Source organism: Periplaneta americana, chromosome 11 (genome assembly GCF_040183065.1).
Source record: "Periplaneta americana isolate PAMFEO1 chromosome 11, P.americana_PAMFEO1_priV1, whole genome shotgun sequence".
In the NCBI taxonomy this organism is placed as follows: Eukaryota; Metazoa; Arthropoda; class Insecta; order Blattodea; family Blattidae; genus Periplaneta; species Periplaneta americana.
The window spans coordinates 174,431,753-174,459,114 of NC_091127.1; the positions used below are offsets into that span (position 1 = coordinate 174,431,753).

The 27,362-nt window shown below is 34.5% G+C and overlaps 1 protein-coding gene across 6 annotated transcripts in view; it reads left to right on the forward strand.

Annotated features, from left to right (window-relative positions):
- Positions 1-27,362, forward strand: part of LOC138709613 (serine/arginine repetitive matrix protein 2) — a 328,612-nt gene that overhangs the window by 107,567 nt on the left and 193,683 nt on the right. For all 6 annotated transcript variants that reach the window (XR_011334979.1, XR_011334980.1, XR_011334978.1 and 3 more), the window contains exons 14-15: positions 14,297-14,425; positions 14,517-14,635. Coding sequence is in view for 2 of the 6 variants with exons in the window: in XM_069840511.1 (XP_069696612.1) it covers positions 14,297-14,425; positions 14,517-14,635 (248 nt within the window). In the remaining 4 variants the exon portion in view is untranslated. The remainder of the gene's footprint in view (positions 1-14,296; positions 14,426-14,516; positions 14,636-27,362) is intronic.

Consider the following 27,362-nt stretch of genomic DNA (forward strand, 5'->3'; position numbering starts at 1 on the left):
CAGGGGGGCTGCATACAAAAATAAACCAAGCAACTTACTTTATTTAAAGATTAGTTCCATGCACCTTGTCTTGTAGGTTGCAAACTTTTGAATCATTTCCTATTAAAATCCGATAGGTCGTTTAACATACTCTTTACAATGGAAAATATAGCTAATGCGGTCAGTCTCTCTTCTCTCATCGTATTTCTAAGATAGGATTTTACTCTCTTCAAACACGAAAAGCAACGTTCTGGTTTGGAAGTTGTCACTGGTATGGTGATAGCTATGCGTAGTAGTTTCACAACTTCTGAAAATGAGGCCTGCAAGTTCTCAGATTGAAGAAACTGCAAGAGCTTGACTGCGCCACTCATATTTCTCAATTCTTGTGTCTGATACAACACAGTGAGTTCCTTTTTCAGTTTGTCTTTATCAAGCATTCGACATACATTTAGGTCATTTTCAGGAAATGAGCTTTTGTAGCATTCAAATTTTTCTTGACAAAGAAGCGAAGATAATATCAGATGATCTATGAACTGGAATCGGGTGTTAGTTTGAGTAATAATGAGGTCACACACTTCCTTGGCTGCTGCAACCCTTGTCTGAATCCCTACGACCATACGACGCTTTTTAGGGTTTTCATTTTCACAGATCTCGCTGCTCAACTGTGCACTGTTTCGTATTGTCTGCATGGCATTAACAAAGCTTGATATGCAGAGTCGACCTCGGTTGCATAGTCGGTTGCGGGTTCGATCTCGCCCAGGTCGATGGCATTTAAGTGTTTTTAAATGAGACAGGCTCATGTCAGTAGATTTACTGGCATTTAAAAGAATCCTGCAGGACAAAATTCCGGCATCTGGCAGCGCTGATACAGTATAACCCCTGCAGTCGTGAGTGTCGTTAAATAAACCATAATTTAATTTTTTTATATGCAGATTTGAACCTTAGAAATATCTAACTGGCGATGTTGTAGTTGATTATATAATATATCTACATGATACATCAATAAATAAAAAAACTGAGCCAGAAATTGAATTAAGGATCTCCAAGAGTACGCACCAGGGCGCTTGCCTTATTTATTGTGATGTTAGATGTTTCAGATTCCATTATGGTTTGAAAACATTCTAGCAATGGCTCCTTCTCATGAACAACATTTACTGTTCTCATTTTAAAACTCCATATTGTTGCCCCAGCTGATGGAATTGTCTTTGAAACAATTAATCTAATACAGACTGTGTGTAGATCGAGAGAAGAGAGCAGGGATACTGGATAAATTAGCAAAAAAAATATGCTAGAATTTTTGTTTTGTTTAGCGGCTCTTTCCATTACGAGATTCAACTGATGGGCACTTAATTTCACATTTCTCCTGAATTGTTAAGGTACTGAACTGAATAGACTGTAAATATTGTACAGAATTAAACATTGTTGCACTTGCTTTACTCACAACATTAAAGAAAATCTATTTAAAACTGTGCGCTATTGAGAAGCTGCTGCAAATTTTGCAGCTCCTGGAAACTCTGGATTCATGGCTGGGGGGGTAGCAAAGGCAGGGGAAAAACTAACGCGCAAAGACGCAAAGCATCCGAGACGAGACTGGCAGTTCCAGGGGAGGAAGTGGCTTCACCCATAGTCCTTGTCTCTGATTTCGCTCTGGCAGCACCAGAAGAGGAAGTGACTTCACTAACGATTGCGTGCATGTCAATGAGAGCGAAATTTAAAAAAATTCGAGCTGCTAAATAGAGACTGTATAATAAATGTTTTTCAAAACATAAAACGAGACAAGAGTCACAAATGTCTGGGGGGGATGCTGCAGCTCCGCAGCCCCCCTTCGAAAGCCGCCCCTGTATTTGACACAACATGATGATACATGAACTACTTCCGTAATCTGTGTGACGAACAAGGAGGAAGTTACTAAGCCGTGTGTGCTTGGTTTTTAGCTCTTTGAGACCACTGGACTAGATCATCAGCTTTCCATGCTGGAGACCAAAGTTCAAATCCAGTTGAAATTTATTTATGGAAAAGAGCAGTGTTTCATACAACTTTTCGTGGTATACTCACTCCTATTTCGACCATTTCTTCGACGATGATGATGATGATGATGATGATGTTAGCTTTTAAATGTCATTTACATCTTCCGATTCTCAGTAGTGAAGTTGTTCTTTTCATTCACTGATGAAAATTATAAAAACAAATGGTCCTAAAAAGCACGTCACAGTTAAAAAGTTAAATGAATAAGAAAGTTCGTTAACATCAGTATACAGGCTTGTCTGTCATTTAGGTAGTTTTCAAACCAGTCTGTATAATTTGCAGAGACCTATGTTTTCTGGTTTATGAAGAAACATGTGGAACATAATAATAGTAATAACGATGATAATAATAATAATAATAATAATAATAAAAATAATAATAATAGTAGTAAGTAACAGTAAAACCCCGCTTAAGTGAACTTTGTTTAACCATAACCCAGTTTAACCAAAATGGTGGAGTAAAGATACATACTGAATTTTTTTCACCATAGCACACATTTTTTGGACCATAACAGACACTTTTTCCTTAAAAAAATACAGTTTAAAATATAAGACCTCTCAATGCATGCCAATGAGATAGATACTGTCTTGCTATCACCCCAAAGCAAGGCTACAAATAAGGATGAAAGCTCTTTAAGAAATGCAAGACATAAGAAAATATATTTTTCACACTCTCAGTTCATGAATGTACATTGGTTCTATAAAGTGAAAGCTATTCTTTGTTTGCATTACATCATAGTTAATGGGTATTTACACGCATGGATACTTACACCAGTTTGTCTGCACAGACTGTGTTTGTACAAATTGGAGGTTAGTTGTCATGTGTAAATAAATCACCGATGGAAAAATTGGTCTGTGGTAACTTGTGCGAAGTCTGGCAAGGCTTGAATTAACGCAGACCTAATCAAACAAACTGATGCATAATTGAAGATGTGAAGGCAACACAGAACATACTTAAGGCTGAATCAGTGATGGAATACATTTAGTGACATCAAGAAAACTGGAAAAATTACGTCAACAGAATGAGCAACAACAGATTTCCAAAGGCAATTTTAAATTGTCGACTGAGATGAAAAAGATCCCGTATGAAGATGATGATGACGTCGACGATTATGATGATGATGAAAACTGCCTTCAAAGGGTTGCAATTGTGATGAAATGTGAAGAAAATCGAAAATGTAACAAATAGCATACATCTTATTTTTATTACGTTTATCGCAATTGTAATGTTTTCACGCCTCTACTGATTTATGGTTAAGTTTCACAAAAAACTACATGGTGATTTATTCGAAATGACATAAAAATAAAAACAGTTGTCGTTTAGTCAACTTTCCAATGACAGGTCTAACCTCATAAGTGATACCAAAGAAGGCACCACTTATGAGACAACTAGGCCAGGAGATAATGGGGTATGGTGGCCAGTTCCTTTCCCCCTCCATTGTATACATTGCCGACTAGCTACATATTACACTAATCAGACTTCAGATGCACACAAACAATTGTTCTTCCTCTGACACATTGTCAAGTGAGATGTACTGCCTAGTAGTCGATGTACATATCAGCCAGAACCTCAATCGGAGGATCTAAAAACATTATACATTTAAAATTAATTATAACATTTAGTTCAGAAACAAAAAACGCGCAATAATCTTGAAAATGTATTAAAGATTTAGTGGCATTTTTGACAAGAATTTGCTGTAAATATTCCTGCTGTCTTCTACCATTGTGTGACTGCACAAATGAACTAATTTCCTCAACCACTTCACATTATCTTCATATTTCGGTATGAAGGAACTTCATGTACGTGTACACTAACATTCTCTTGTATTTATGTTGTCTCTGTGTACCATGTTGCTTGCTTATTCTTTTGGTGTATTGCTCATAGGTGGGGAACTTGGATGAATGATAGAAGTCATAGCATTGGGGTGAGGGAGGGGATCGTTGAAGAAAAAAATGTCCTTAAAATACAAATACCTTCTTATAACCCGAAACTGTAAAAAAAATACATCAAATCTGTAGATATGATCATAAAATCTGTGATATCCCCATTGTAAAAGCTGGAAACCTCCATAAATTAATGTAAAAGAAAAAATAAGATGTCAGGAAAATATTTTTTTTTATCCAATGCCACCAGGTTGTCTTTTCGACATTTCTGGTCTTCTCTCCTGGCCGTGGCTTAATTGTCAGGAAAATATTTGATGTTAAAAAAATCCGAGCCATACTTACAACAAAATATAGAACCACTTTCCTAAGAAATGTGTTAATTTCAGTAGTTAAAATTGTAGAGAACAAATTAAAATTAAGCAAAGCATTATGGGTGCTCCAAGAGAAAGTGCGAGTAAAAATAATATCAGGGGTTATATTAAATACAGAAATAATTTTAAAATAGTTGCATGAAGTCTAAAAATATTGAATTTATAAACATATATATATATATATATATATGTTTATAAATTCAATATATATAAAGGTTGCGGCAAAACATCCTCCCTAATTTAAAGTTTAAATAAAAAACAGATGGATCAAAATAAGGAAACTTTATTAATATGAATGGTATCTTAACAGTGGGAATTTTTCATTTTTTGAATAACGTGTCTCAAGTGGTGTCCTTCACTATCAATGCATTGTTTAATGCGACTTTGGAAATTCTGCATCACTCTAACTAGCATTTATTGAGGAATAAGACCAATTTCTTTCTGTATTGCATTTTTTACGGTCTGACAAAATCCTTGGCTGATGTTTGAACACTTCAGCCTTAAGATATCCCCAAAGAAAAAAATCGCAGGGTGCAAGGTCTGGTGATCGTGCTGGCCAGGGGATGCCGCCACGTGAAGGAATTAAGCGTCCGGGAAACATCTGTCTCAGGACTTGGAGAGAAATCTGAGCTGTGTGAGAGCTGGAACCATACCTGATCAATCTGCAGCGCATTGAGTCTTGGTGCCAAAAAATTGTTGATCATAAAAGTGTACTGCTGAGAGTTTACTGTCACAGTAACACCATCCTCTTCAAAAAAGTAAGGACCAAGTATCCTGACTCTTGCAACCCCGCACCATACAGTAACACGGTTGTTATAAGATGTTTTCATGAAGTTCACGAGGGTTCTGTCCACTCCAATATCGGCCAGCATGATCACCAGACCTTGCACCCTGCGATTTTTTTTCTATGGGGACATTTTAAGCCTGACGTGTTCAAACTTCGGCCGAGGACTATGCCAGACCTAAGGCATGCAATAGAGAAAGAGAATGCTAGTTAGAGTGATTCAGAATTTCCGAAGTCACATTAAACAATGCATTGATAGTGAAGGACACCACTTGAGAGACACTTTATTCAAAAAATGAAAAATTCCCACTGTTAAGATACTATTCATATTAATAAAGTTTCCTTATTTTGATCCATCTGTTTTTTATTTAAACTTTAAATTAGGGAGGATGTTTTGCCACATCCTTTATATATGGAACTCTAGCTCATCTGAATGTGTTGAATACTCAAGTATTAAATTCTGTATAATTGCTTATGATTATATATCGTTTGTGTGTTTGTGTGTCCCTGCCTTATGATTATGATTGTGACTGCTGGATTTCTTGGTGCATTATTTTGTATATAATATGGTGGAAGTAGCAGTAGTAGTAGTAGCAGTAGCAGTAGTAGTAGTACAGTACGTTCGTAGCTCGGCCGGACCATTATAACATAACCTAAATAATATAAACAAGTGTTAGAAAAGTTTTAATTAGGGATGATGAAATAAACAAGAAAACTTTTAATTAAGGATGATGAAATAAAAAATAAACATGAATAATTTTAAAAGGAACAATTATTGAAAGTACAGTTTTCAAATTTGAATGTTTTAGTTGTCCGGCCGAGCTACGAACGCACTATAGTAGTAATGGTCATAGCAGCAGTGGTGGTGTAGTAGTAGTAGTAGTAGTAGTAGTAGTAGTAGTAGTAGTAGTACCTTCCATTACCACTACTACCACCATCATTGTTGCTATAAACACCATGGCCTTGAAATCACAACCATAATTTCTGTTAGCTAGTTAATTTCATATGGTCGATCTCAAATAGATCTTCTACAACCTCTCTTCTTAGATTTCCTGCAGACAAGTGAAAAAAAAAAATTGAGTACATTTTTCGTTTCTATTTCTTTTAACATGCGTATATTTCCGTATTGTGGTAGTTGGATTGGGTCCTCTCTATTATTACCATTAGCATCATTATTTTTATTTCAATCATTATATTATGCTGTACTCAGGAGGGCTGTTTCCGAACTTATATGCCTTAGACTTGAATGCAGTAGGTTTGGAATTATTTCATTGTATAGTATGATTGCAGGAATTGTATTGGTTTCATTTGCTTTTTCATTCACTTTCATTCTGAATTTATTTCTGAATTTTCAAGCTAAATTGATGTAGGCTACTTTTAGAAATTAATGCTATTATATTTTGTTTTATACTTGGTTTATTATTTATTATTGCATTATTAGTAGATCTATAAATTTGTACATCCTATGTTATATAAAATAATATCTTGATCTCTCTTAATTCTATCTAAATGTTATATACATGGTGTTCCATCATAAAACTGATACATTTTGCCATCATGTTTGGTTGATCATTCTGAGTAAAACAGTTCATATACACCTTGGGTCGATTCGGCTTTGTTCTATAGTTAACCCGAATCTGCCTAGCGGTACCGTATGGTACTACAGGTACATATAGTAGTTTCCAGTCGCTGTGTTGGCAACAATGATTATTTTCACAATTTCTCATTGTTTAATTTACTCACTGACATTCCAGTCCTTGTTAAGAAAACAATATTTTAAATTTATTTGGCTTGGTATGCGTAGTGGCGTTCGGTAATTATACACATTTTCTTGAATCACTCAACTTCAGTATCTGTTTGAAGTAAATATTTGAATACATTCAATTAGGATTATAATTTTAAATAAATTCTGATTTCATATATTGGAAAAGGCTTATAGTAATGCATTCAATTCATGTTTTCACTATAAATATACGAACTGCCAAATATATATGACGTAGAGTTAGTCTGGTACCGTATGGTACCACTAGGCAGATGCCGTAGCATTTTGTAAGGAATCGATTTTTCCTCTTGATAGCATTTATATTGATAATTTATTATGGTTCCTAGGACATAACATTTATTGAAGCTGTAAGAATCATAGGGGATTTCAGTATAATAATCTAAGTACTATCTATATTGATCCACCAGACGTCACAGTAAATTCTGATGAAGATTACAGAGAGGAAGATACAGGCGGTTTACTTGATAATCTCTTAGGAAATCAATTTTATTATGGTGAAAGGCATATGAATTATCTAACTGTGATGAAGATAGTGATGTGACAAATAAAGAAAGTTAGAAGAAATAAGAAAACATAAAGAAAACTTTTACTTTGAAGAATCGAAAGAGGTTTGAGTCTAAGAATGAAGATGAGATGAGGACAAGTAGTTCAATTTTGTGCTCAAAATACAGAAGGAAAGCATAACCAAGAAGGAAACAATCAAACTCACACGAAAACCAACTTCATAGATACATGATGAACATCCCCCTTCTAACAGTAGCATTTTTCCTGTAGTTGACTACACATTTTATAAAGGAAAATAGCCTACAGAATTGTTTGAAGTATTCTTTGACTGTAATGTTATTGATTTTATTTTGTAAGAGAAACCCAGCATTATGCTTGATTTCCAAATGTACAAGGTTTACAAATAACAGCTGAAGAAATGAAGTTCTTAATTGGAATTCTTCTCTTCAATGGCTACAGTTTTGTACCAGCAGAAGATGCTATTAGGAAAATGCACTGGACACGCAATGAATTAGTTTACAATTGCATGTGGTGTGATCGATTTGAAAATATCGTGCGATTTGTCCATTGTGCCGATAATGCCAAATTTTAGAACGGCAAGACAAAACGTGTAAGCTCCGACCTCTGGTAAATCTGATGAAGGAGAGATTTATAAAAAATTACATTCTGGCATAATGTATGAATTTTGATGAATGTATGATTCCCTATAGACGTCATCCTGCAAACATTTCATCAGGGGAAAGGTTCGGCTTCAATTATGGTGCCTAAACATTGTTTATGGGCATATCTGATATCTTTTGAAATATGCCAAGGGAAGAGGGTAAGTGCTAATGATAACTTTGAATAATTTGATTATGGTAAATGTGCAGCACCTCTCGTTGAAATGCTCGACAACTTACCACATGATATGAAGAGCCTACTCTTCTGACTGTATGTATTTTGATAACCTGCGAGGACAGGCTGGCTGGCTGGCTGGCTGACTGTCCTCGTATACTCACACAATGCATTACGAGTGAAGTGGGACTCTGTAAAATGTTTTGAAAAATTATATGTAAAATCTTAGGAAGTGCAACTAAACCAAGGAGCATTGAGGTGCGAACCCTTGCTATTTGTAAAAGCTAGCTCCATTGCCCTGTTATTATCATACAAGAAATAAAATAATAAAAGATAGTGAATTATATAGTGAAGTTTTTCTGTCATTCCAATAAATAACGACTTAAAATGATGAAATCTGGAGAAAAGAAATCTTGCACCCGTATCTGCCTAGCGGTACCGTACGGTACCACCCCTTTTCTTTGAAAGTAGATGATTTTAAACAAAACCGAGTTTAATTCCATAGTAAGGACGTAAGTTTGAACAAATGTTGAAAAAATTACAAAAATCGCCACATGTCAGAAAACCAGGCAGATTAGGGTTAATGGACTGAAATACCAATGCACCAGAGTTATCATACAAAGATTTGAAATGCCCAATTTAATACCTGCAAGGTCTCTCAGTTGTTTGTTTGTCTTATATTTCTGTTACAGCCCGACCACACTAACAAAAGTTGTGGAAAGCAAACTAATGAACTAAGTGGAAAGGTAGATAAAGAAAAGTATGTGCGCCCATCACTCCATTTCCAGATCTGACCACAATTGAAGCACTTTACCTCCCCTTAGGCAGTATTAGTTTATTTTATTTATCTTATTGGGTTATTTTACGATGCTGTATCAACATCTCAGGTTATTTAGCGTCTGAATGAAATGAAGGTGATAATGCTGGTGAAATGAGTCAGGGGTCCAGCACCAAAAGTTACCCAGCATTTGCTCGTATTGGGTTGAGGGAAAACCCCGGAAAAAACCTCAACCAGGTAACTTTCCCCAGGGCTACCAGCGTGGCTCAGTCGGTTAAGGCGCTTGTCTGCCGGTCTGAAGTTGCGTTCGGGCGCAGGTTCGATCCCCGCTTGGGCTGATTACCTGGTTGGGTTTTTTCCGAGGTTTTCCCCAACCGTAATGTGAATGCAAGGTAACCTATGGCGAATCCTCGGCCTCATCTCGCCAAATATCATCTCGCTATCATCAATCTCATCGACGCTAAATAACCTAGTAGTTGATACAGCGTCGTTAAATAACCAACTAAAATAAAAACTTGCCCCAACTGGGATTTGAACCCTGGCCACCTGGTTTCGCAGCCAGACGCGGTGACTGTTACTCCACAGGTGTGGACCAGCAGTAGTTAGTGTAACTGATAATGTCATTGCAATAGGCAGATGTGAGTAATATCAGTCTTTGTATCAGTGAAAGGGGTATATGGTACGATGATTGGGATGTATTCACACAAGGAATATGTCAACATGTTGTTTTCATAGGGTTTTTGCAATGGGAAGGAGTGTGCTGCTGTTCAGGAATTTCGAGGCTATATCTACATCTCAGGGTCCGTCATTACTCTACATTTGGAAACAATGTTGTAGAATGAAGCCCACCTCAAGTGTGCAATGACTGTTATGAATAGGGCTAGGATTTTGATGACCTATAAATCATGAAAAAATATCCTAAAACAATGCATTTATGATCTAAAAACCTAAAAAAAAAAGCCCTTAAAATGCCCTAAAATTGACTTAGTAGGAAAAGAGGTTTTGTACTACTTCATATTTAGACTAGTAATTCAATTAAATTCTAGTACCAACATTTAAGTTTATTTAATTTTACATAATTTTTTTTAAGTGGTACACTTTCATTAATTATTTTACCTGATGTAGTTTCCATGTAGTCAACCACAAAGCCATTCTTATCCGGAATTAGCAGGTATATTGTCTATATTGAAGGGTTGGTTGGAGTGTACTACGTTAAAATGGCAATATTTGTGTAGAAAAACGATTAAAATATTATACAAAATAATGGGTATTAGCCACCGTCATAGCTTGGTCAGTTAAGGTGCTTGTCTGCCAATCCGGAGTTGCGCTCGGTCGTGAGTTCGATTCTCACTTGGGCTGATTATCTGGTTGGGTTTTTTCCGAGGTTTTTCTCTACCGTAAGGCGAATCCTTGACCTCATCTCGCCAAATATCATATCACTATCACCAATTCCATCGACGCTAAATAACCTCTTAGTTGATACAGCGTTGTGAAATAACCAAGGAAAAAAATAATGGGTATCAATGGACAAAATATGTAGACAAAATATCAAAGGAAATAAACATTATTTTATATTAATAATGGGGATTTATGGCCAAAATTAGATGAAAATGCCTAAAAAATGTCCAAATAAAACAAAAGATGCTCTTATGAGTTGAAACAGGCAAAAAAATGCCCTAACAAATGTGTCCTAAAACACTCAGTTTATCACATAACATACAAATACTAAAGCAGCCATGTTTCTGGCTTACAAGAAAAAAGATGCAATTTCATCAAAATCCTAGCCTTAGTTATGAACAATGGGTACCATATGCACAACTTCCAATATGTACTACCTGGTGATTATCCACTTCGAGTGGTATTTTGTCAGTGGTTGTGAATGTTATTTCATCCTGTTTGGTGATGAAGTTATGTTTACCTGTGTTGATATCAATAACACACGTAGGCTCATGAGAATCCACATGGCGTAACAATCTGTGGTTTCCAATTCAGGTTCTCTGTCAGTGTGTGGTGTGGATTTGTAGGCAGTTATCTGATTGGACCTCGTTTCCTCAAGGTCAGTTGAAGAGGAGCATCATACACTGATTTTATGCAAAATCTTTTACCCCTTTATTTGTTTATTTATTTTTATTTAATAGATTTATTTCCACTGGCAGAGTGAAGGCCATAAGACCTTCTCTTCCACTCAGTCATTATAAGAACAATAGCAAATATAAAAATGACGGCAATAAAGGAACAGTATACAATTAATAATAGCAAAACTAAAACAAGTTTAGTTACATGTAATTCTAATGCTGGGTTGCAAGAAAGCATTTATAGGTTCGTTAAATGCTATTGGTCCTATAACTGTTCATTTAGCGTCAGTAAGCGTTGCAAGAACGACCTTTAAAGCTATTGGTTCGTTAAAGCACTCTGTAAACTATAGGTCGAAAATCGGAGCTGTAAACTGTTAACGAATCGTTAGCTGCCATATTGTACATATATTTTTTGTTTTTGTATCTGACAGTATTAAGTAATTTCGTGGATATGTTATCTTCAGAAGTAATTAAGTGAAATGTAATATACATATCACAATGAACTCGAGACTCATGTGTGTATAGGAAAAGTTTTGTGAATAAAACAATTTTATTACTGTTATAGAATCGCTGACGTAGAGGTTATGTTTGATATGGTACAACATCTACCAAGAATATTGAGAGACAGATCGAATCCTCTAGAAGAATACGATAGTATTGATTTTAAGGTTAGATTTAGATTATCGAAAGACACATTCATGGCTCTCTTGCATAAAATAGGGCATCATATTGGAAAACAAATCACACGCAGTAAATTGCCTTGCGCTATTACGCAATAGGAGTGTTTCAGAATGTGATAGTGGATCATATTCATGTTTATAAATCTACAGTTTGTAGAATAATAAGATGTGTGACTGCATTGCAAGAATGAGAGAACAGTACATTAGTAGCCTATGCCTCAAGGAAATTCTGTGCAAACAGTAAAACAGGATTTCTTCTCAATTTGCAATTTTCCCAATGTTACTGGTGCATAGACTGTAGCCATAAGAAAATTCAAAGCCCTAGTGGACACTTGAATGAGATGTACCGAAACAGGAAGGGTTACTTCTCTATCAATCTGTACCAAGAATCTTTGCATGTTGGCCTCGGTCAGTATTTGATGCCTGTCTAGTGCGAAGTTTGAAAGCAATGACTATCCAAAAACACAATATTACCATAGCAACACGCACATATAATAAGGAAATTATTTGCGCCGGCTACAATGGCTCTGTCATTTTGGATCTTTTCCGTTTAAAGATGGAATAGCTAACAGATCGTTAAATATCACATTTGCAACGACCTATACTTTAAACGTCTGTTACTTAACGAGAGAATAGCAATTTATGGAACAGGTTTCTTGCAACCCAGCATAAGTGTCAAACAATATTGCAACAATGTGAATTGAAGTAATTATTAAAATAATAGAGAAAATTTATGTATTAAAAATAAAAATCATATGTTATAAAAATTACATTTTAAGAAAGCTCACAGTCTAAGCAGTCTATTTGACAACTGGCTTTTGAAAGTATTTAATGTCTGACAGTCCTTAAGATGTGAAGTAGGGAGTTCCAATGACGAGAAATTGAAATGGTGAATGATTAAGAGTATCGTGAAGTGTTATGATGAGGTGTACTCAATGTGCCGGCGATCTGCGATTTAGATGATGTGCTGCTAATAATATTTCCCAGTCGAATGGAGTGGAAGAGGTGGACCAATAGCATGAGCCTCTTGGTCACCCAACTATCACCATTGGATTTCTTCCTGTGGGGGTATATGAAGTCCAGAGTGTAGACATACTTACGTGGGAAGCCAAAAACACGCGATAACAGAAATTGCGGATGACATGTCGTCATATTCTTGGTGTTAAGTGGAGGAATGCATCACCACATGTTTGCAGCACTGTGACGAATGGGAGGATACTTTATTGAGTGTCAGTGTAGAGTGATTGTAATGGTAATGTGATTTCATTACATGGAAATGAGAGAGCTTTCATTATGTGGGAACAAAGCCAATTAACCCATGGTGTACATGAGCTCTTTTGCTTAGACCACTCTGGTAAAGCGTGTCAGAAATGCAGATCAGCTAACTAGTCAGAGGTGTTTATATAACATGAGAATATATCATTAACAATGCATTTACGTCGCTAATCAGTAAAGTGGAGCATGCAGATGCTTTTTTATTTTTATTTATCTTTTTTTTTTTTCTTTCTTTTTTGTTCTCTTTTTTTTCGTATCTAATGTTTTACTTCATGATATACTCACATTGTAAGAATAAGGGGGAAGAAAAGATGCACAACCATATGAACACTGATTCTTAAATTTTACTGAAGTTCAACATAAAATTAGATACTGCACACAAATTCCACAATTTGGGACATCTGGCCGAAATCTACGGCTGACCACTAGAATCCAGAATACAAAGCAGAGGTCAAATTAAAAATACAATATGATTGCGGAGAGAATACGGAACAATGATAAATTTAAAAATAAAGTACAATTTGATTTCGGAGAAACATGAGATGAAAATATATTGAAGAGTAATGAAATGAAGTAAAAAAAATTACATAGTATTATACAAGTGATTGTGTAAAATGGATAATGAATCTCTCAATACCATTAGAAAAATTTTGTTAATGTCCTCATTAGAAAATTTAAGAGAAAGGAGAATGGTTTTGGTAAACTTAAATGAAGTTCCCCTAGCGCCAAAAAGAAGTCCTTTCACTTCCCATGTATTAATATTCATTTTGTATCTCACTGAAGTGAGGAATACATGGGTTGTAAATAGACTTCTTTTAATCGTTAACGTTATTGGCTTGTTGATCATCCTTCTCAAAACGGACAGTGGGGTCAAGAATGAGGCTTCTTTGATTCCGGCGATCGATGGCTATAATGTCTGCTCTTCTCATTGACCCATTCTCAGCCAAGCAGTGCACTTCTTCGTAAACCTCCCACTTTGCCTTCCAAAGAGTGGTTGCGATGGAGCTTCTCACTTTATGGTGGCGATTGTTCCTCAGTAGTTCTCCTTTAGGGCAATAACCCAAAACATGCCCAACGGTTTCTACTTAAATCTATGCGGCAATGAAATCAACAAACTTGTTCATATTCCGAACCTCTAACCTGAAGGTCGACACAACACAGGTACAAGTAGACACACCAGCTCTGGTAGAAAATATAAGTCCACCACTTTCTTTGGAAATTGAACCTGTTATCACGTGGTTAGGGAGTTAACATTAGTTAAATTATTTTTCATCTTTTAATTGCTGATAAATTTTAATTGATTAAATCCTTTTTCTTAATTTCAGTTCCTGAAAAAGTTAAATCGGCAAGAGAGAGTAGTGGAGGAAGTGAAATTATCACTGAAACCACACTATACCAAAAAACACATAACTAAAGAGGAGTACAAAGATATTCTTCGACGGTCTGTGCCCAAGGTTAGTTTTCGTTCTTCATTATTGTTCCTATATTTTATGAAACTATCTTGAAATATGATATGACTCTAGTATATGTTATTTTTTTAACCAGATTTGCCATAATAAGTCAGGGGAAATCAATCCCATCAAGATCAGTTGTTTGGTCGAAGCCTATGTGAAGAAGTACAGATACGCAAAGAAGAAAAATGCTTCGGCAGGGAAGACAAAAATGTGAGTACATTTCTGAATTTAACACAAGATGTTAATGAAATTAGTATTTTTTTTTAATATGCATGATTGTTATTAATACCTATCCAAGTTTCAAGTGAAACTGCATGATGAAGAGTTACAAATGCATGAGTTTGAAAAGTATGAAATTGAATATCATTTCTGCGACAGGTAGAGGAACTGCGTCAAGAACTTGTAACTAAATCATCAAATATTTATTGAACTTTCTGGTATGCTGTTTACTTCATCCAAAAATAGAGTTCCAAGTATGTTGCGAAAGTTATATGTGTCTATACTATTGGAGTTACAGGATATAATACTGTTGTATAAAATATTACAATGTGAATGTCACAGTTGACATTTCAGGTGAGTTCTCAAAGTTTAATGTTACAAATTGTTACTGCTATATGCAGTTGTCCATTTGTATAAAATATTATGATGTTAGTATCATAGTTGACGTTTCAATTATGATTGCTATGTGCAATTGTCCACTTTGATCCCTTGAATGCATCTCATAAAAATTACACGTATTTAGCACCGACACTTAAAATATTGTGTTTCTGATGAGATTAGGATTCTGAGTGAGCATTTTATGCTCCAAGTCTTTTTTTTTTATGCTTCACATCCGTAACTTCAGAGGTTAAATGAGGAGCTTACATGTAAGCAATTTCTCTCTCAGTATTGGATATTATCTTCGTTTATCATGTGAAGAGTCCACTGCAAGAATGATGGATGTCATTTGGAATACATTTTGCAGGAGAAGCAATTGAAAGTTTGAAATGCTTAGTGCTCAAAGCTTGACTGTGATTTTCCGATCATTACTGGACAATGACTATCAGTGTTAATGCCATATAACTCTGTATGCACATTCTATATTTCTTAAACTATGCATTGACAGTCTTGGTTCATTTTCGACAAGAAAGTGACATCCATCATTCTTGCAGTGGACTCTTCATGTGGAAGTCTACATTATGATGTGGAAGAATATAGAACGAATTATGATGTACCGAAGTACATATGATATTTCTGTGCAGGAATTCTGCATTATCTTATGATGAAGGATGGCTTAGTGGATAAAGCGTTAGCATGTAGAGCTGAAAACCCAGGTTCGAGTCCGGTGCCAGAGAGAATTTCTATCCACCCTTCATCATATAGAACAAAGTTTAGTCCACATTGTATGCAGAGTGTAAGTGTACTGAATGGCTCTTTACATTTAAGGTTGAAAAAAGAAAAATGTCTTCATAAAATTATTTATCGTATGGTTTTACAGAATGTTGACTTTTTTCGAACTTAATTTTAATTCAGATAATATACTCGTATATTTTGATAATAGCAATCGCTTACTTTATCATACTTCTGGTTGCTGGCATGTAAGTTAAACTCAACCTCGCTCCCTGACGAAGGTATGTCCTGCTGACAAATATCTTTCAGATGATTTCAATCAGTTATTCTCTTTACTTGATGAATGCATGTCAGTATCTGCCATATGTTTGTAATGCAGTGTTCCATAAACGAATTGACTGATAAGATTCTCTGCTTCCTGATGTGTTCGGTAGAAAATGGGTTCTCGTCGAAAACATGATGATTATTGCATATTACAAGTGACTGAAAGATTTTACTCAATGAATTTTTCATCTATAAGGATCTGAAGGTTGTTTTGTCGCAAGTTGCTAGAAGAACACTTTCAAATTTCTTAATCATTTAGACATTCTGATACATCCTTGAATCCAGGAGTGTACACAAGCCACAAGGGGAGGGTTACTGGGTTTGGCCCCTCCCTTCCCTTGAACTTAAAAAATGACATATTTAGATTTGAGTATTTTTTTTTAACAATAATCGTTTTTCCTGCTCTAATTTTTCACTGTCAGAGTAACAAAATTTACTTCGACAAAAGGCATAGTCCTGCTATTTCTCCTTCAATAATATAATCCCTGTGCTTGGTGCAGCGGCACGTTCGAATTATAACAATGCTATCTTTATTACAGAGAGACCTACCGCGTAGTACCAACCTTGTAATAAAATGAAGGCGAAACAATATGAAATTTGACTTGTTGTTTGTTAAAAGTTGAATGACTTTGAAAAAACTATATTTCAAAGATTTTATAAGGATATTCTGAATATGTTCTATTAGAACATAATATAATATTAATAAATATACCATAACATAATAATAATTGTACACAACATTTAAAATACCCGATAATGTAAATTGTAAACAATTTTAATAATGACTCCCCCCCCCCCCCCCTGACAAAATTATGCATATGCCACTGCTTGAATCTATTTTATTTTGATTTTGGCAATGTCATTGTATTGAATGCCTTTAAACTTACTTTTAATATGTCAAGATAGTGTCATATCCTTTCTGTAAAGAAATTGAATTTCCTGTCATATTAACCAACATTCCATGACATGTAAAATTTGGTAGGTTTTTTAACAGAATCCTTTGATATTCTTCCTACATATATTTCAAAATGATTAAATGTGTATGAAGCTATGACAAGCAAATATCAAATCTGCGACATTTGAAGGGTAGTTTCTTGTGAGAACAAAAATAATCATCGAAGATAATATTGGAAAGATTTCCTCTGTTTCACATATAGGCAACAAGGTATGATATTTAAGAGTGATAGACATTGATCATCTGAGGGACTTATTTTTTTATATCATTTCATTTATTATATTCCATAGATCTATCTTACATTAGCAATGAAGCTTTACGATGTGGAACAAGTCAAAATTTTACAATATTACAATTACAATTTTTACAAATTTTTACAATATTTTACAATTTTCACAGTTTTACAATTTTGTAATTTTCTACAATTTTTTACAATATTTTGGCGAGATGTAGTGAGATGAGGTGAGGGGCCGAGGATTCGCCAAAAATTACCTGGCATTTGCCTTATGGTTGGGGAAAACCTCGGAAAAAACCCAACCAGGTAATCAGACCAAAGGGGTGAAATGAAGTGATACTGACCACACATTCTGATACTGGTTGGAAGCTGCTGAGACATGTGAATGTGATGCTGGCACTCAGCTGGTCAGACTTGGTCTTCCAAGAACTATTACACCTCGGATTATTAGATATTTAATATAGAATTATAAAATGCATCATGATGTGCACCATATAAGTAGAATGTTTGAAGCAAAACTCACACACATCCCACTACGAAATTGTATGAAGTTGTACAGTTCTGAAACCGGGGTATTTATATGAACCAATGGTGGAAGAATAAGCACATCAGAAATTAAACTTCTGCAAGTAGCTAATTGTACACTCCAAGATTAAGACGAAAGTTTTGAATTTACTTTCTATGAAAAGAAATTAAAAAACCACAAAAATGAGTGAATCACATGAACAGAATGTACACTAACAGATGGTCACAAATAGTATAATATGTACAGGGATGGGGTGGGGGGAGACCTCTAAATCAGTGGTTGGAGCAAAACTTCGAATTTGGAGTAGGTTTAAAAAAACTACCTTGCAGGTTGCGATGACAATATCTTTGATATTACTTCCATATGTGCATTTGTTCAACTTTTTGCTGAAGAGCCTCCTGAGTCCTGAGACATTTGTTGTTTTATTTTAAAGTTCAATATAATTCTATACTTCAAAACAAAAAGTCACTGACATGAGGAAAAATGCTAAAAAAATTCTGTAGGCTATAGTTATGGCAAAATGCAGGTATATTATACTATACTTCAGGTACCTGCATATATATATCTTACACAGTGGCGGCTAGTGATAAAATATAGCGTGTGTTCACAATTTTGTGTTCCAAAATGGAAGAGAACTTCAAATCATTAGTCAAAATTAATAGGTATAATATATATGTCATGTTTGTAACATCCCATTATCGAAAAAAGACCGTATTTAAGTTAAAAATATATACTAACAATAATAATAGTGATAATAATGAAACCCCACATTTGTATTGTATGATATGTCTTTATAGCTTGGCACATATAATTAACTAAAGTATTCAGAAGTATAGTAATTCACCAACTACATTCTCGTAGCAGCACTGTACACACAGCAATACAAAATAAGAGCTGACACCTATAGACTATGTACTACCTCGAGAATGCATTGACGCACCTGACATCTGCAGGATAGATTCAATGTTCGCTTAACGTCTTGTGCTCTTAACGAGTCATAGGCAGCCAGCTACAGACAATTTTGTCCTGTGCATGCGTGTTAAGTCGTGTAGCCTCCTTGAAAGTAGCACGGCTTTCATGTGAACGTACGTTGCCAAATTTATACAAGAAACCTGTGAAAGTTGTGGGAAGTTTTAAACTACTCGATTCGGATATTATACATTCCTAGTAACTCAATACGACATTAAATAATAAAAGTAATCATCGTTCATTAAGGGAAAGAAGGTGTTCACGTGCTCTTGTGCTCTTATTGACGCACCGCCACTGATCTTATATCATAATTACGATTCGAATAAAGTAGCTGTATCAGGATGGGCATCCTTGGTCCGTATGTTTTATTTACAAATATTAACTAGGGTGTACTGTCCATTAACTGATGTTTTAGCTAGGGGCTGGGGAGCACTCTTCCCAGCAGTTAATGTTTGTAAACAAAATGCACGGACTAAGGATGCCTATCCTGATACAGCTACTTTATCCGAACAGTAATCATAATCATGTATGAAGTATAGTATACTATACTATATTATACTGTCAGCACTCAGGAGGATAGTCGTGTTCATTAATATTTATTTTCACATCATGCAGATAATGAGCAAAAATTACGGATGAGAATCTATCATGAATAGATTTCTTTTCTCTCCATTTGAATTGAGAAGTCATTTCTAATGTAAAAAACATGAATATTGAGATTTCATTGAGTAGTTGTTTCTGATGCAAAGAAGATTGGTCTTGACGTTTGGGTTGATGTTTCTGATATGAAGAACACTTGTCTCGAGACTTTATTCAATTGATATTTCTAATAGAAAGAACATCAGTCTGGAGATTTTATTGAGTTGTTCCTAATGTAAAGAACATTGGTCTCTAGGTTTTATTGAGTTATTTGTAATTTGTATGAGTCTGGAGATTTTGACTAAAATACACGTTAATAGTGACCTTGAATCTGAGGAAGACATAGTTTTTCTTTATGTATGTTTGATTTCACTCATGTGCTTAATGATTTTATTCAAATTTAACTTCAGAAACTGATATAAGTTTTCTTACAAAAAGTAAATATAATTGAATAAAAAGCACGTGTTTGGCAATACATTTTGATTGCACAATTTTATGTAAACATTTTTACATAATATTCAAAGGGAAAGTTAAACTATTGTGTTCGTAAATCAGTGTTAGTAAGTGTCTTTGTTATTCTCTGATCCCCCTACTCTTAAACATGAAACCACTATAATTTAATTATGAGAGCTTGAGAAACTTAAGATAACCATATATCTTCCCAGAATTGAACACGTGTCCTTTAAGTCTATAGCAAATTACTTTGACTGACTGAGCAAGTTTAACTTCACATTGCTAAATAATTTAGTCAGTTAAGAACATTTTTATCATTCATAGAGTCAATTAGTTTCAAATTGTTGCTATCATGAATCTCAATATTTCTTCATATATATTCATTTGTTGCTACAAGTGCTGATGCCATGTCCTGCTTTCATTTCTCCTGGTTTATTATCTATATATATAATTTGAACTGATAATGGAAATTACAGGAAAATGGCTGAACACATTCTAATAAATGACCCCTCATTTTGAAGCTTGGAACCCAAAGTTTTTCAGAAAAATAGTAGTTTTCAGTGAAATGTCAATTTTTCAACATAATTTTCCTATTTTCCAAAATCCATCTGTCGTCAGTTTTGAGAACTAGCTAATTGCATTTCAGAATAAAACAAAACACACACTACAGTAAACAATATTACACCAAGACATTACACGAAGGCCATGATCTGCAAGAATGCTAACATATTTAGATCTCAAATTAAATTTGTTATTAAAACTTAAACTTACTAAAAATAATTTACAGGTTCGATTCTGTGGTGTGTAATTTTCTGGGTATATTTGTGTATTGGATATTAAAATCTACAAAATTTGAGGTGGTTTGATGACATTATTACTATTAGAAATGAAATATTATTATAGTTAATGCCATGATGTGACTATTTTTCGTTAATTATACATATTAATGCTATATTGATGATATGAAAGTGAAACTTTTGGGGTTATATAAATAGATGTAGAGAATAACTTAAATTAGATTTTGATTTCTATATTTTACTGAGTGGTGGCTATATAGTATATGTTACTGAAAGCTATAAAACTTACGTAAGATAATAATATTATTAAAAATCAAATATTTTTATAGTTATTAATCAAGTAGGGTTGGATCTTTTTCATATATTTAATGGCGGTGTGGTGTAGATATTTATATGCGTGGTTCTCTTCATTATTGGCTCGAGAGAGAGTATCTTTCATTATTATGTAAGCAAATAACTTTCAGAATATCTGGTATTCTTCATTGAAAATAAATCTGAAAAATGTTTATTTGAACGTCTAATGAACTTAGTTTGCAGCATTTGCTGCACAAGCCACTAGTATACATTATATATCACACAAATTGAAGACATTAAATTCCGAATCTATATACAGTGAAGCCTGTGGTAAATAATAATAATAATAATAATAATAATAATAATAATAATAATAATAATAATAATAATAATACTTTATTGCCAGAACAAAGATATACATTTCTTTTTTTTTATATAAAAATGATCATTTAATTCTTCTTAAACTAGTATCCTTAGTCATTTACTTTCACATATCCTCTCATAGCACTTAATGACAGCTTCACACACACAATTTAACATGTGCAAGAAATGATATATTTCACACTAAAACTGTTTCGACATACTGAATGTATACATCTGACTGTGTCTTCGGATCAAGAAAGTGAAATAGTTGTAGCAAAGACAGTTTTGCAGAATGTGCTAGTCATGTAAGCATCTTGAAATTAGACGTGACAGTTTGTTTTCTTGCCACTTTAAATTTTGTACAAGTCTAATGTATACATTCAGCACATTGAAAGAGTGTACTTAAATTATTTCACATGTGTATGAAGCTGTCACGAGTGTACTGAGAGTATTATGTGAAGATAAAAAATTGTATCAGGTTATAAATTCAATTTCAGCAAAAAGAGAAAATAAAAACTACAACAGATATATGAACATCAATAACTATAATATTTAAATTATAAGTCTATATTTAATTAAGTCTAGAAATTCCTAAAAGTATATCTGAATATTAATATCAGGTAATGATGCAATGACTGTCTGAGTGTTCAGGAGTTATTTATTATGATTATTATAATCATCTGATGAAGTACACTAGAATAAACATTTATAAATTGTAAAATTTGTTCCATTGTTCATATCTTATTATTTAAGAAAAGCAATTAGTTCTATACCACTAATCAACTGAACCTGGATATTGCGTATTTAAAGTCTGAACTGGTGAAAGATAGCCCACTCTATAGCTGTATCTCACAGTTCAATTTTCCATGCATGTACGCATACAATCTGAAAAGAATATTGAAAGAAAAAAAGTTGAACCATGTTGATGCACCTTAATGGATGAACAATGAACTACAAGTATTATGGTTATATTGTTGATTAACAGTGGGAAATGTGCATGGATTTTGGGTTCTTTTAGTATCTCATAGACTCTATAAAACGCGAATGAAATGCTATAAAAAGTATGATGTCACATGACTTGAGAGAACAATTTCATTGGTGTGACATCACAGTACACATTACTCCAACAGTCTATATCCAATTCAAATGGGGTAAAACTTCTGCATTTCGTATTTACATTCATGTCAGTTGCTAGTTTGTCAATCATTGTAAAGGGTCTTGCAATAAGAGTGTCATACTTCTAAAATGAAACATGAGGTTTATTTATTTAATTATGTTATTTTGTAGTACACTAATGGCCAGTTTGTCCAAGTAATGTTTAATTTTGCTTAACGAATGTTAAATTAACAGTATGTTTATTTTCAACACTTTGTTAATGTATTTTCCATTTGTTCAACATAATTTTGTTTAAGATATCCAACAGTTAACTATAACGTCTGTTAGCACTATTTTAACTACTCAACAGCAGTTGGTAATGATTCTACACATGTAAGACAATTTTTGATTGGCTAAAATTAATCTTTAAATTCTATATTATAGAGTGAGTCATGAAACTTGCATAAAATGACAACCTGTTATAGTAGGCCATGCTCCATAAACAGTTGACAAATGAAAGTTGTAGGTGACGTGCTGAATAATAATTACAAAGTAAGGTTATATTTCCTCATTGCGATTATGGATACGAAATACGAAAGGAATAAAATAACACTGATGTATTTAAACAGTCCAAAGTATTTTTAATTGTTATATTACCAGTCATATGCCAAACATTCCGTACAGAGAGACACAAAATATTAATTTCGCAACTTCTGTTTGAACAGCTGTGGAGACATCGGCCATATTTAACTAACTATTAAACGAGTTAACTGCCCGAAATCCTACATTTAAAATTAACAAACTGTTAACAATCTGTTAAACCAAACTGGTGTTGAAAACATACAATTTTATTAATTAACGAACTGTTTAGAGTTTAACAGTCGTTAAAGTTCCTAACAATACTTGGAAAAACTGGCCATTTATGTCATTACGTATGGGAAAGAACGTCAGTTAAATGGCTGCTGTGGCTTTGTTGCGTTGCGCACATATGGGTCTTCCAACTTTCAGTGACAAACATACAGTAAACCAGGCTCAATTTCACGCATAACATGAGTGATATTGTTTTTTAGGTTATTAACTGTTTCTGACTTGTTGGCATAAACCCATGATTTAACATAACCCCATAAGAAATAATCCAGCAACGTTAAATCACATGAACTTGGTGGCCAGTTAACATCACCACCACGCGAAATGATGAAGCCTCTGAACTTCTCCCTCAAAATGTCGACTGTTTTGTGAGCAGTATGACACATGGTGCCATCTTGCAGAAACCAGACGTTTCTGAGATCCATACCTTCCAATTGAGACCAAAAATAATCCCTTATCATAACCCGGTATCTTTCTCCATTGACAGTCAGAGCCTCTCCTCGTTCATTTTGGGGGGGGGGGGGGGAATAATAATAATAATAATAATAATAATAATAGTTTTATTTTCCCTGGCAGAGTTAAGGCCATCAGGCCTTCTCTTCCACTCAACCAGGATCAAATCACATACAGAAAAATACATACCGGTATACAAATATTAACTTGAAAATAATAATAAACATAATTAAGTAAAAAATAAAGATTGAATACATATACACAATTAGTATTAACTTTAAAATAACAATAATAAAAAATATATGTATAATAAAAAAAGAGACTGAATACATAATCACAAACAGGAAAATACATTCTAGTATACGAGTATTAACTGAAAAAAAAAAAAGAATTAATACGTATGAATATAATCTCACAACTAAAGGAATAGTAGAATTAGTATGATCAGCACAGCACATGTTACATTGAGACAATGACAATTACCTAGATATAAGTGTTAATGGAAAAATAAAGTAATGACAGTGTAAAATAATAATAATAATAATAATAATAATAATAATAATAATAATAATAATAATAATAATAATAATAATAAATAAAAATTATACCTAAAAAACTAATTCTTTGCATTTAAAATATTTCTAAACAACCTAATTTAAGCAACTGAGGACTAAGACTACCCCTGATTTCCAGTGGCAGCGAATTCCATGAGCGGGCCATGGCTATTGAGAAAGAACTTGAGTACAGAGATGTCTGATGACATGGTATTGATAGCAACAGATTGTGCGGTGAACGTGTATTACGATTATGATGTGAAGCTAGGAGAGTAAACTGAGAGGCAAGGTAGTTGGGTGTGGAATCATGTATAATTCGATATAGCAGGCAAAGAGAATGTACTGAATGTCGATCTTGCAAGCGGAGCCATGAGAGTTGTAGAAAATATTCCGATATATGATCATGTCGGCGGATATTGAAAATAAATCGGACGCAGACATTATGTACACGTTGAAGTTTTTGAGAAAGTTCAGCTATATAAAACATCACAATAGTCAAAGTGAGGCATTACAAGAGTCTGTACTAGAATTTATTTTAGTTTAGTAGGAAGGAAATTTTTCATGCGTTTCAAAGAATGCATGATAGAGAAAACTTTTCTACAGATATATCTGATTTGTATATTCAAGTTCATATTAGAGTCGAAATAGATGCCGAGGTTTTTTACAGTAGCACTGAAAGGAATTATTTTGTTTTTGAGAGAGACAGGCTGAAGGGTGTTCATATTAATGGAGGATAAAAGCCTTTGCTGCCCCAAGAGAAACAAGAATATAGATCAATGATTCCGCTGTACCAAAATCCATATCAGACAGTAATCTTTTGGAGATGAAGTGGTCATTCTTGAATCTCCAATGGATTGTCATTATTTCAAAAGCAGCAATTTTGTTTATTAACAAAGCCATTCATCCAAAAATGGGCCTTATCACTAAAGATGATTTTTCAGCTAAAAGCAGGGTCAACTTCCAATTGCTTCATAGCCCAGTCAGTGAATACACAGCGCAATCTGTGGCTTCAGTTCTTGAGTTAAACAATTTTGTAAGGATGTAACTTCAAGTCCAGATTCTAAAGCCGCCAGGTTGTGGTCGATGAAAGACTCAATTCTTGCTCTCACTGAAAAATTTATTTCCGTGGATTCTCACGTACACTCTCACTAATGGCGACTATGTTTTCATTAGAGCATTTGCATCGTTCACGTAAGGCATTGTTTTATTTGCGACAGAACCATTTTCCTCAAATTTTTCAATCAGACATAGAATTGTTCTCTATAGTTTCATAAACATGTCAGCTGTTGTATGTTAAAAGTATAACACTCGTATTGGAAGACTCGATATAAATTTATTGTGCCATCTATTTCTCCTCAAAAGTGCATACAAAGAAGTCTGTCACCTGGGCTAAGAACACATTTTGCACTTCAAAATGCACTTGCTATTTTCGCAATTGGCGAAACAGTATTTTGAAATACAGTGTGGTCCAAAAAATGTGAAACACTACAGAAAATTAAGAATATTTCACATGGCAGTTTTAATGCACACAAACAGTAAACTTAATGTTATCAACTTATCACAATAGAAAAGAGAGATTCAGCATTGAAGAACTTTCTTGTTTCTGCATGTCTTTTAATCTCTTTCCAAGCACATTTGCCAGTTTTCCCAGTTAGTTGAATGTTCATGATGACTTTAAGTGTGTGTGTGTGTGTGTGTGTGTGTGCGTGCTTGCTTGCGTGTGTGCGCGTGCGCAGGGTGTTTCCGGGCTGGTGTTACAAACTTTCAGGGATGAGGGGGAAGGGCACATGTATCAATTTGAGACAGGAACCCTGGTCCGGAAATGACTGAGTCGAAAGTTATAAGCAAAAATAGTCCACACCTGTGGAGTAACGGTTAGCGCGTCTGGCCGCGAAACCAGGTGGCCCGGGTTCGAATCCTGGTTGGGGAAAGTTACCTGGTTGAGGTTTTTTCCCGGGATTTTCCCTCAACCCAATTTGAGCAAATGCTAGGTAACTTTCGGAGCTGGACCTCGGACTCATTTCACCGGCATTATCACCTTCATCTCATTCAGAAGCTAAATAACCTAAGATGTTGATACATTACTAACTTACAAATGGCTTTTAAGGAACCCGCAGGTTCATTGCCATCCTCACATAAGACTGCCTTCAGTCCCTATCCTGTGCAAGATTAATCCAGTCTCTATCGTATCCTACCTCCCTCAAATCCATTTTAATATTATCCTCCCATCTATGTCTCGGCCTTCCCAAAGGTATTTTTCCCTCCGGTCTTCCAACTAACACTATATGCATTTCTGGGTTCGCCCATACATACTACATGCCCTGCCCATCTCAAACAGCGTCGTAAAATAACCTACTTAAAAATATATATATATATATATATATATATATATATATATATATAAATAAAAGACGGGACCCCACAATTTGGCTGGAACAACATTTGTGCTACACCACAAACCACAAGTAAGACTATAAAAATGTAGTTTATAAAATATTTATTATCTAATCTAGAAGAATAAATTGTCAATCACTTTGTCATCATTAACTGGAAAAATTGCCAAAGACTGCAGCCATTTCATTTTCATTTAATTGTCTTGCTTTTATCGTCAGTACACACTTCGTTTATAATATAGAAACAATGAACGTTTGATACGACGCGAACATAATTTCATCGTCCATACACTTATAACATTCATTTACATTGAAATTCGACATTAACACAAACACGTGCTTTTGTATCTAGAGTCGGCTTCGGTAGCGTAGTTGGTATAGCGCTGGACTTCTATGCTCGAAGTTGCGGGTTCGATCCCGGGCCAGGTCGATGGCATTTAAGTGTGTTTAAATGCTACAGGCTCATGTCAGTAGATTTACTGGCATGTAAAAGAACTGTGGGACAAAATTCCGGCACACCGGCGACGCTGATATAACATCTGCAGTTGCGGGCGTCGTTAAATAAACCATAATTAAAAAAAAAACTATTGTAGGCCTCCACATGACAATATTATTTAATGTTGCCGACCCAAGACCCTGGCTTTCTTTGTGGATAGATCTGGCACAGCATATAAGTAATGTTTAATTACCG